Source organism: Acyrthosiphon pisum, chromosome A2 (genome assembly GCF_005508785.2).
Source record: "Acyrthosiphon pisum isolate AL4f chromosome A2, pea_aphid_22Mar2018_4r6ur, whole genome shotgun sequence".
NCBI classification, from domain to species: Eukaryota; Metazoa; Arthropoda; class Insecta; order Hemiptera; family Aphididae; genus Acyrthosiphon; species Acyrthosiphon pisum.
In genome coordinates, this window is record NC_042495.1 from 43,113,095 (window position 1) to 43,126,401 (window position 13,307).

Sequence of the window (13,307 nt, forward strand, 5' to 3'; positions counted from 1 at the left end):
TTTTTTGATAATACATATTTTGAATTCTTTAGCACATATTTATATACATATTTTTATTATAAAAATACATACTTTGGTTATATAAATACATATAAATCCGAGCCCTAGTTATATGTATTATGTATATTTTTTACTATAACTATGGCCATGTAATGTACCAAATTCAACTGAATATTAAATTTTTAACTACAAAATAATTTGCAAATTGTTGAGCTTTTTATAAATTTGGTCAACATTTGAACTTTAAATGCTTATTGAACAAAATCTTGTGCCTAAGTATATTAAATTATTCAATATTTATATAACATTATATGTGTGTACAATTATTTTTATATCCTCCTATTTTTTAGAATTTTGATGCGCATATGATGTACGATAATATGGTGCAGGTAAAAAGGCGATGCGCAAACGATGTACAATATTTTGACACAGGTAAACAGATGATGCGCAAATGATATACGGCCAAATAGGCACTATATACTTTTTTTATAATTACAACTATTACATTTTGTCTACATTTGTGTTAATCAAATATATTCCCTTATTAATCATTTATTATTTGACAAATCGCAAAAGCAATTTTATCCTAAAATGTTCGATATTAAATAATTATTAATTGGAAACTTATATGGCTATATCTACTAACCTGGACCTACCAACCATATAGGCATAATTGTATTGATATGTACTACACGCTGTATATAGTATACAATATTTTACATTTTCTCTACCATATTATTAATAAAATCATATAATTTAAGTACAATGGCCACGTGTGTGTCCACTGTGCACTATTAAGTATAAAACACAATGATTATCAAAACCATGTACCTAGTCACCTAGAACATAATAATAATATTATTTTGAATACCTACTTGATACTATACGAGACACGAGGATAAATATTCAATGTTATTTTATACTTCACTTTAATAGTTTAATGTCAGAGTTCTAATATCGATTATGGGAATATTTGACACATTTATCGCGATTCCTTGTCACGAGTCATCACTATATAAATATACAGATAGTGTGTAGAATCATTAATACTTTTTTTCTGTAAACGGTTAGGTCAATGTTATAGGTAAATTTAAATGATATAAACGTAACATTATACTATCCATTATTATAAAGAAATACCCTTGACGTGGTTCTGAATAAATCGTTCGTGTCAATGTACTGAATAAGCAATAACTAATAAGACGAAAGAACTGTCAATATTAAAATTCATAATTAATTACACAAAGTATAATATACAATTATAACGATTAACAGTTTTTAATTTGTTATTTAATATTTAGAAGTTTAGTTTATCATAGGTAAATACATAAAATTATATTCATTATTTTTATTTAATATCAAATCGATTATAATAATATTAATACATAATATATAATTTACATTTCATGTTTGTGGATAATATTATTATGATTAAATTAATCTTCTTCTTCTTATTGTGTCCAGGCTGTACAAGTGCTTCATATACTATATTTTGCTCCTTAGCTCGCCTACGCTTACTATAACCAAGGCCCAAGTTGCGTTGTATTTATCAAGTTCTCGTGTGTATTACATCGTACTTGGTCCTGTATTTTGGATGCATAACTATAGACAGTGTATTATATTATTGTTCAATTTGTTTACTACCACAGTCACAGGTTTCAAGTGTAGATATAGATTATAATTTTATTAGTAATATTATTTGAATAAAAGATAAATTACTTTGGAAATTTATATTTATAATTTATATACATTTAAAAATTCCTTTAGAATAGAATACCTCTATGATGTGCTGTAATATTATTATATAGGTCTATGTACAATAAGCAAATTTGTTCGAGCTATAATATTATAGTATCCTCTAATAGCTAATAATAATAAAAAAATTAATTTGTAAGCGAATTGATATGTTTATTTACCATTGTTATTTGTTATGCTAACTGTTAAGTGTATACTGTGTCTAAATAATACTGTTGAGTGCTTACAGCGATGTTTTATCAAAAGAAAAATGGTAGGTACATGCTATGGGCTTACGATCAGGAGGGTCAAATCTAGAGTGAAAAAATCAAGTTCCCCCTACCAAAATAATGCTCTGGCTATGGTACTACTATATATTATAGTAAATTACCTTTCAAATATATATAAAACAAAATTAGACTATATAGTTAAAACTAAGTAAATATATAATTATGTTTATTAATATAGTCAAGGTTTTCTACAGTCAATATATTATTGTTATATCAATCTCTACGATATCATCTAATTAAGTAAGACATAAACGAGTTAAAGACGGTTTTATTATATTTTTTTTATAAGATCAACTTTGTATTATTCATTATAACAATAATTAATGTTACTATAAAATATAATTTCTTACTGTTTAGTATTTACTCCCACATACATCTATCTATTTGAATTCCAACTCAATCAATTACATTTTACTTTCCGTATTATTATTATACTTTATTATACTTTCCGTATTATGCACAGTAAGTTATTGTATACATTTAGTAGCTTATGCAACTATTATATGATATTACTTTTTCCTTCTTGCCTAAATTTCAATTTTAAAGTACGTTGTCAAACGTGATTTTTTTGTCTATGTTCCTTAAATTACATCATCTTTTTTTTATTTATTTCCAGTTAAGAAAAAAATTCATTCAAATATAAACGTATTTATTTAATATCAAATAAATTACATCGTACACGAATCTCGAATGGCAATAGTGAAAGGAGCAAAATACCCATTAGTCATTTGGGTTTATGCAAACGTAAACAAATTTATATTTAGTTAAGAAAACAATAGTAAAAACTAACCATTAAACCATATACTCAAGTTGATGATGGTATTATTATGTATTTTATCCGTCGAATTTAAATGTCATAATTCATAATAATAAAACAATTTTATTTTAAAAAAGTTTTTTTGATGACAACGTGCATTTAAAATTACTTTTTCCAAAGCAAAATATTTAGTATAGTGTGCTTTGATTTCTGAAAATCAAATTTTGGACTAGTAGTTTATGAGTTACCTATAAGTATTTAAATTTCAGTTAAGCATAGTGGATTGGTACCTACAGAGAAGTACACCAAAAAATGTTGGTCCACTACTCTACTCATCTAAATTTTAAATACTTATAAAGTTGTTATAACTAATGAATTACTCGTCTGAAATTTGATTTTTATAGTCTTATAGATCGAAATACTCCAAATAATATTATATTTGGAAATATGAAATTAAAAATCTATTATACCTATCATTTTAAAAGAGTAAAAAAACTTAAAATATAATTTTTTTCCGAAATAATTAGTATTTTATATTAAATTGGTCATATTTAGGTCATTAAAACTGTATGTGGGGGTATATATAAGTAATATCAAATGTATAAAAAATATTAGAATGTGTAAATATTGTATTTAATATACACTAAACACACTGTCAAAGTGTCAACATTATTACAGTAATATAGTATATACCTAGGCTGAACCTAAGTAAGTACTATGTAACAGTTGCATGAAGAAGTTATTCAAAACAATAAATCAACTATAGAAAACAAAGTTTTGATTGTTTATTATTTTTATATGCAAGTAATTTTATATGTGATCACTCTAAACATATTTTAATAGTAGTGGTATCTACTTTTTATAATAATTACTTAAGCTAACTGAATAATATTATGTCTATGAATTATAATAGGATTTAATTTTGTTCACAATACAAATTCACAAAATTTGAAGAGTTCTCTTAAGTCTTAATGTCTTTATGGATCTACGAGGTTTTAAATTTGATATCGCTTATTGTACTGATTGATATTAGACGATAGTCTATAATAATAAATAATCTAAATTTGTCTATATTTTTTTATATATTAATACGTATTAGATTATTTAATATAATTATAATTATAACAGATAAGTAATACCGATATAACAATACACGATGTGATTTTTTGTAGTTTTGTGTTTATGAATTGATTATATATAAATATATTATTAATATTATATATTATAAATTATAATTTGTGTAAATAGGTATTATTTATCTACCTACCGGCTACCACACATCTATAAAATGTTCAACTAGTTGAACCAAGCAAATAGGTAATCGTAGATACACATACTTAGAACTAAATAATACAAGTTAATTAATAGGTTCTTACAAGAAAAATAACAATCGGTTTTATAAGGATGACATTTCTTTAGTCTAAGTATTTTATTTAGAGCAATACGACTAAGGCAAACCAACTAAATTGAATCAACCTGCACCAGCTCTGTATACAACACACAATCAGACGATGTTTTAAATAGTTGATTGCAAAATGCAATTTATCTTTTTTTTTTTTTTTTAAATGACATTTCAATAATTATCACGTTGATTCAATATCACCTAACCGATAGCTTCAAGTGTTATATTCCATTGTATCGTGAAAGTGAGAGTACATATCACAATAAAACAATGCATTCAAACATTTCAAACACATCCTCATACTATACGCCAGTGGTTTTCAACCTGTGCGTCGCGGCTCCCAGGGGCGTCGTCGGTTATTATCAAATGAGCCGCGTTCGAAAACTAAAAAAAAATTGTAATAATTTATAGTTTTTGCTATCTACTTTTCGCCGCCGTGTAAGTCTGCACGCCCTATACATGTTGTACGTACTTGGGTATGTGAGAGACAGATCGACCGATCGACAGATTTCGTCATTGAATAAAGTTGGATTGAATAATGTAAATTAATTGTTTGTTTTAAATTTGCGTATGGGAGCCGTATGTTTAATTTCAAAATCAAAAGGAGCCGTGGACCCAAAAAGGTTGAAAACCACTGCTATACGCGGTATATCTACCAACTGTACATATTATTATATACATTATGAATTTATACAATGTATACCCATACATATATAATATATATTATAATATATATATATATGTATTATTGCTATGGAATTCTCTTACGTAAAGTATCTACGTTGAATCTACCCATCCATCATTCAAATAGAAAATACGTGAACTGCGTTGAATTCAAACTGTGCATTATAAGATATCGGTAAAGGTAGCTTACAAAATATATACACAGCTCGCTCGGGTATAAGTGCCTGTATATTTTTTAACAACGCACGAAATTCTCGAGTTAATTTGACAAACGAATAGATAGAATTTGGTATGCGTTTGAAATCGCGTAAGAAAAATATGAAAATATACCTAACCTATATAATATTATGGCTGTATGTAGCCAGTAAGTGTAGTTAGGTACATAGTTATGTTTACGGTTTAAAAATTATATCATCAGTACATTATCGTGATCGTAAAATACATATTTCCCACAAAATGATTCATTAAATCATAAAAACCAAGAAATGTTTAATGAATATTAAAAGTATAACAACAATGTATTTAACTTTGAATGAAAGTTAAAATTCTATTTTAAAAATAATTTACAAAATGCATGTAAAATATATTCATATTTAATGATCTAACTATTTTACACATACAAAAATATTAGCGTAATAATAGTCCTATGATTTGTATAATATTGTATAAAATGTAGTTTAGTATGTGTGTGTCATTATATTTTATTAATTTTAAGTAGGAACTAGTTACTGACTATTGGAACACAATAATTGATCAAGTTGGTAAGTAGGTACTAACTACTAAGAGGTAGTAGGTAGGTACCTATTTAATAAGTACCTATACGGCTATTATACCTATTTACTTACATGAAAATCAATCGAGTGTGTCTCGCTAAATATGAATAACGGAATAATAACCGATATTTACCGTATATAATCCCATTTCGTGGGGATAAATAACAAACTATTTAAATTTAACTGTACCTAAATATACTGGTTTTTTAGCCTCAACAAAAATAATTTATTGTTAAATGATATTTTAGACAGATAAGAAAATTAATGATTTCTATGCACAGTAAACATATTTCATAGGAACCTATGTAGCCGACGACGGTATAACGAATGAATAAAATAACCAAATTATACATACTATTAAATTGGAACCTGGCGTTTTTCTAGCGTGCAACTCGAACTACACAAATTAGACTCTCCGTCTATAATATTATATTTGACGGGCACTAAGTAAGTGAGCTCACCACAAGACACTGCGCACGTAATATAAGAAAAAAGAACCTAAATAGAGTCTTATTATTACTTCTATCAGTTTTCTTTTGAAACGCCAAATTAATTTGGCAAATAGAGGATTTTCAAGGTTTTGCGAAATACGTTCAATAAAAAAAAAAAACAAAAACAAGCAACACAACTATATAATGATAATAATAATATATAATAATATATTATCTATATTATGTATTATGTATATTATCCATATATATATTGTAGACAACAAACGAAGATAATATTGTATAAACCGGCACGCGGTGTGTGTACATATAATAAACGAAAACCGCATAAAAGATCGCGTCCAAGCACAATATATAATGATAATAATATGGACTATGTTTTATACCTAATATAGTATTAAATATAATATAATATGTATATGTATTTAAGGGATACGCCGCAATAGGTATATGTATATAGACCGTGTACGCCTGTTTATATAATATACGTGACAAAAAGACGGGTAAGTACAACAAAAATAATAGAGTTATACAAGTTATAACCTACAACAGACCTTGTTACGCACACACACACACACACACACACACACATTTCCTCGGGATCACATTGAAATTTTCATCAGCGTTCGTGGAACATATATTATATTATAATGTAATACGCACACACATGTACATATTGTACAATGCAGGAGCATTATTAATTTTTTCCGACCTTGGGCACAATATTTTCATATATATTTTATTAATCAGTGTTATAGAAATGAATAAAACGTAAAATTCAATTGTTTTACGTGGTACACATAATAACAATAATAATAATATTATGATACTATATAGGTCATTTGCCACCCAAACAACTTTGCGCACCCGTCGGCGACAGGATTGCGCAATTTACACCAGAAATATTATTTTAGAATTTTAGATAATGATTAAATATAACAATTAAATATAATATTTGTGTACAATTTTAAACACAAGACAGTATGCACATTTCATTACATTTAATAATATTTCGACAACAATAATATAATGATATCAATTATATAATTAAAAGTCAGACATCCATGTATTAGCCAAACAATCATATTTTTCTTATGTTTTTTAAAATTTTTTTCATAATAACTATTTAAAAATACATTCGGATTAACCTACCTTACTATACAGTATACCTATTACTGTAGAATATAATATATACAGAGTGTATCTTATGTCATTGTACGCGGGGTTTTTTGACGATTATGGAACGATGACATGGAATTTTTCGTTAAAACAAAAAAAGACGTGTTTCTTTATTTTTGACAGGCAATTTTTTCGTAACAATTTCAAAATTTTTAAACACGCAGGTGTACCAATAGCAAAAAAAAATTTATTTTTTCAAATGGTAACCACTATATTTTTTAATAGATTCTAGTAAAGCTTTTTTTTCTGAAAATTTTGGTAGTCAAATCATCAATTTTGGTTCGCTAGTTTATTAACTATGGTCCTCCAAAGATTAGTAAAATATGCATTAATACTTTTAATTGAAATAATGGGTATAGGTTTAATTTACGTGCGCCAAACAATTTTTTTTCTTATAACTACCTTTTGATACACTTCAATGGTTGAATCTGTAATCTAATGTGTCACTCAAAAAAAAAAAATAATAATAATAATAAAATCATAAGTAAAATTGTTGGGAAACATAGTTAATTATTTTTATTTCAACATATTACGATCATAAAAATTAATATTATTATTTTAATTTAATATTTTAATCGTAATTAATTACTTTACATTTTTTTCATCACAGTTACTTTTCTTACAATTTCATAAATTTGGATTCTTTATTAGGTGGCTAAGGTCAATTGGTAAATGGTATTCGATTGTTGACATTAATATGTGCAACGAAAAAGTGCAATATTTTGTAGTGCTCTTTCCGTAGTGATATAAACTTGAAATTTTAACCATAGATTCCCTATAATGGTATCGCATGCAAATTATGAACTTATAGAGTTGGCATTCATCCCTTTCAATCATTTTTAGTTTTGGATATTTACAAATACAACATTTTATTTCGTACTTTTAAAAGTTAATTTAGAATATCATACAATCATAAAATAAGTAGTAGGTACTATTATATTGTAATAATTATTATTATAATCATAATTAATTTATTACAGTTACTTTGCTTACTAAATTTGAATACTTAATTAGGTGGCTAAGGTAATAATGGTATTTGATTATTATAATAATATTGAAAATCTGTAATTAACTCAGGTACCTGCCTAAATATTAGGTATATTAATATCGGCTATTTATGTAAATATCTTGCAATTAATGGTTTATTTTAAATCATAATTATTTTAAGACTTTTTTTATCTCACTTATTTTTATTATTGTTAAATTGTTGTACAAATCAGTATAATAAGTTTTAATAAAATTGAGCTTTTCATTAGTACCTATTCAGAATTATAGTTCAATAGGATATTTTATTGTGTAAGTTGTTTTTTAAATAAATAAGTAGTTACCTATAATAATAATGCATTCGATTGAAGAGCGTGTGGAGATAATTTTTTTGTATGGTTCGACTGATAAATGTCTCACCGAAACTGCTAGACGGTTTAATGTCTTGCATCCAGGTAAAAATTAAATTATACACATTTATTTATTTAAAATAAGCTAAAAAATGTATTTAATAGTTTATGTGATTTCGATTAATATTTTATTAATTTTTTCTATCATAGACAAAAATGTCCAAAAATCGTACGTCAAACATCTTGTTGACAAGTTTTGTGAAACTGGTAGTGTTCAAGACAAAAAAAAGACAGGACGAAGCCCTGCAACTGTTGATGATGAAAACATAAAAATTACTGTTCTAGGCTTGGTTTCCAATGATCGAACAAAGTCATTAAAAACCATATCTGATGAATTAGGTATTTCTAAACAAAGTGTTTGGCGTATATTAAAAAATCAGAAATATAAGGCATTTAAAATAAATATTGTTCAAGAGTTAGGGGAAGGCGATGAAGATCGAAGATTAGAATTCAGTGAGACAATTTTGGGAAAAATTAGGGATGATGTGGATTTAGTTAAGCACATTTTATTTAGTGACGAATCATCATTTTCCCTTTTTGGAGAAGTTAACACTCAAAACTGTCGTTATTGGTCTGAAATTAATCCCCATGTCACGAGACAAAGCCACACTCAATGGCCCCAAAAAATAAATGTCCGGGCTGGCACTTTAGGGGACCATGTGATTGGTCCGATATTTTTTGAAGGAAACCTAACTGGTGAAAAGTACCTAGGCATGCTACAAAATACCATTCAACCGTTAGTTGTTCAGGCGATTGAAAATAATGACAACCTGACAGAGTTGGACGAAGACAAAATTGTTTTTCAACAAGATGGTGCTCCAGCTCACTACACAATTGCTGTCAGGGATTATTTGGATCAAGAATATCCAGGCAAGTGGATTGGGCGACGCGGGCCCATTGAATGGCCCCCAAGATCACCAGACTTGACACCAATTGATTTTTTTCTTTGGGGGCCATTTAAAAAAAGTGGTCGATAAAACACCAAATGACAACATGGAGGACTTGAAGCAAAAAATATTTGACGAGTGCCGTAAATTAACAAGGGATGATTTTCAAAATATTCATCAGGAATTTGAAGACCGATTATATTACTGCCAAAAGTAAATGGAATGCATTTTGAACATTTAATTTGAATTTTTTTTTTTTTTTTATAAACATTTATGATATTGTAAGAAAAGTAACTGTGATGAAAAAACTGTAAAGTAATTAATTACGAGTATAATATTAAATTAAAATAATAATATTAATTTTTATGATCGTATGTTGAAATAAAAATAATGAACTATATTTAACAACAATTTTACTTATGATTTTATTATTATTATTATTTTTTTTTTTGAGTGACACATTAGATTACAGATTCAACTATTGAAGTGTATCAAAAGGTAGTTATAAGAAAAAAATTGTTTGGCGCACGTAAATTAAACCTATACCCATTATTTCAATTAAAAGTATTAATGCATATTTTACTAATCTTTGGAGGACCATAGTTAATAAACTAGCGAACCAAAATTGATGATTAGACTATCAACATTTTCAGAAAAAAAAAGCTTTACTAGAATCTATTAAAAAATATAGTGGTTACCATTTGAAAAAATAAAGTTTATTTTGCTATTGGTACACCTGCGTGTTTAAAAATTTTGAAATTGTTACGAAAAAATTGCCTGTCAAAAATAAAGAAACACGTCTTTCTTTGTTTTAACGAAATTCCATGTCATCGTTCCATAATCGTTAAAAAACCCCGCGTACAATGACATAAGATACACTCTGTATAAAAAAAACTGTCGTAGTTTGTGTGGTTCACGTACCGTTATAGTTGTAAAATGCCCCTAACTGGAATTGCAGAGGATATAAAAATGTCCTGGTTTGGATATACTATTATTATTTCATTGTATTATGAAAACAAAAACAATATAATTAATGGGATACTCAACAAATGTATTTATATAGGTATAATATTAGGACAGGTATAGCAGAAGCATTAGTTTTTTTGTTTTAATAGTGCACTTAATTACAAACATGTTATCGGTAGGGATGGCACAAGTACATAACAAAAAAGGTGGGTAAGTGGATGTCGCTCAGCTGTACAGTAGGTTACAAATGGGTCACTGTATAATGGATAGTATTAAATTTGAATTCAATGATATAATATCACTGTATAAGAAAAACGATTCTGAACGGAGACGATTTGTCAGTCTAGGTATTAGACATATATGTACTTATCTATGGTATTAAAAAAAAATTGACCTATAATAGGTATCAATAATAAATTTCAAATTAATCATATCACAATATCCATTAGGTAAAGCGTTATACATCAACAACAAACCGTGGTACTATCATAGATATATAATAGTATACTTTATAAGTTTCAAGTACCTACCCACGAATAGTATTATACAATCACAACAAAATAATTAAAATAGTTATTCTTGGTTTTTTAATATGTAATTTCGTCCAAATTTTAACTTAAAATGACTATAAAAATAAGCTGTGCTTATGTATTTCTTAGAATTTTTGGCAACAGAATTAAATATTTACGTGGAATCTTGTTTTAAATTTTCAATCCTTAGATATAAAAGATAAACATTTTATAAATTTTTAACAACAAAATAATTATTCAATTTTAAATTTGATAAATTTTATTAAAATTTCAACTTCAAATGCTTATAAAAAATAATTGTGCCTATGTATTTTTAATATTTTTCAACTGCTATTGTAACAATGTATCAGGAGCCTTGTATTAATTTTTTACACTCTTTGGCCCAATAGATAAAACTTAATTGATAGTTATAGAAAAAATAACTAAAAAAATTGAAAACTGACCATGTCCGTAAGCAGCTCAAAAAGAGTCAAATTATTTTCAACATTTTATCGTATATATAAAATGCTAATATAAACATTCAGTGAAATTTTCAAGTATCTACAGTCATTCGTTTTTTAATTACAATAAAATAAGAAAATCGTTACGTAAGAAATCGAGTGAATATCAAATGTTGTAAAAATATGAATTTCAAACACTCATAAAAATTTAATTTGAGTTTCTTATAGACATTTTTTTCTTGATCAAGGTAGATTAACCTATAAGGAATCTTGTATTACAATTTCGGAAAATTTAAAAATAAATTAATGTAGACCAGAGCTACAGTCTTAATAGCGTATTATTATGTAAAATATCGTAATTCGTTGCCTATATAACTCTATACCCGTGTTGGAATCATGGCCCAAGGTACAAGATATAAATTGTATCTATGGTGCATTGATACTTTTCAATAGTCCTCAATCCTGATCTCTATGGGTAGCTGATATCCGTCCTTCAATATTTGTTATCATAAATCACGGTCACGCGCTGGATATAAATGACGGGCATCGAAGCTGACTCTTCACATGCCCGGACAATGTTCAGTGGTGTATCTGGTACGCTGCTTATTATATTAATATGTGTGCAATACGTCGAGTAAAAGTTTTTAGTCGGTCCAAGAAATATAGCATAAATGCATAGATACACTCCGCTTATATGTATATATAATATATAAGACGTATCTATACGGATAATATTTATCGATAAGTGGTGAATAATAATTATTAACGGTCGTAAAATAGTTTAATATATTATAATAGGTATAATCAATCAATATATGATCACGAGTACTATAGTACCTACCTACATATATATTGAATTTAATTTGAGTTTTTTTACTTTTTAGTATATTTTATTACAATATGTGTTATTAACTTATTATAATGAATACCGTATGTCCATATTTAACATAACATAATATTATACATGTATTATATACGTATAGGTATAACCGTACGTAGTATAAAGTGAAACTCATCTTGTATAGTGAAAACCCCGAGAAAGAGCTGGAAAATAGCTATGATAATGACGTGTTGTCGACAGAATTTGTTTGTTGTAAAAGAAATATTTTCAGAGCCACCCGGGACCGCGTGTCCGCGTATAGTGTACACTTTTGGCCATGAATATTTCGTTAATACATTTGACGGGCGGAAGTCCTTTGAATATAATATTATGATTTAAATACACTGAACAGAATTTACAAAGATAAACATGACGTTACAATACTTATAGTTCTACGTCGACATGTATAAAGTAAAAAAACACTTAAATTAAGAATATTTATAAGATTTTATATTTATGGATTTATATATACCTATGTCCTATACCTACATAATATATTATGTTGTTCCAAGTTACCAAGCCTTAAAAATTGAATATAATCTTAACTTTAAAATTTAAGTTTAAATAATATTTTTGATTTTATCTATGACTACATACATTTCAAAACCGTTGCGGCAAAACATACATATTGGACATTTTTATTAATGGAGTAGCTCTGTTCAGGACCTAATTTTTTCATATAATACATAATATTCTAATATAAATAAATAGATGTACAACTGCACATCTGGTGCACCTATTATTCTATGACAAACAGTGACGGGAAGAGTGCACTCATGCCCGCGACCAAATCATCCATACCACCATTAGTGCAAATAATAGAGACATGCGACTTGAGGGACTAAACCCTCAATCCTACCAAATAAATACCTATTAAGTTAAAGGGGCTGCAGCAGATGAAAAAAAGTGACTTTTAGACCAATAAGCTAGACAAAACTGGAA

General features: G+C 27.2%; 1 protein-coding gene across 2 annotated transcripts in view; it reads right to left on the reverse strand.

Moving 5' to 3' along the window:
• Nucleotides 1-13,307, reverse strand: part of LOC100161697 (organic cation transporter protein) — a 30,371-nt gene that overhangs the window by 11,697 nt on the left and 5,367 nt on the right. Inside the window, exon 1 of one of the 2 annotated variants that reach the window (XM_016807338.2) lies at nucleotides 5,996-6,107. The exons of the other annotated variant lie outside the window; for it this stretch is intronic. Within the exon in view, the coding sequence (XP_016662827.1) occupies nucleotide 5,996 (1 nt within the window). The 5' untranslated portion in view covers nucleotides 5,997-6,107. Of the gene's footprint in view, nucleotides 1-5,995; nucleotides 6,108-13,307 lie in introns of those variants that run through there. 2 annotated transcript variants of the gene reach the window in all.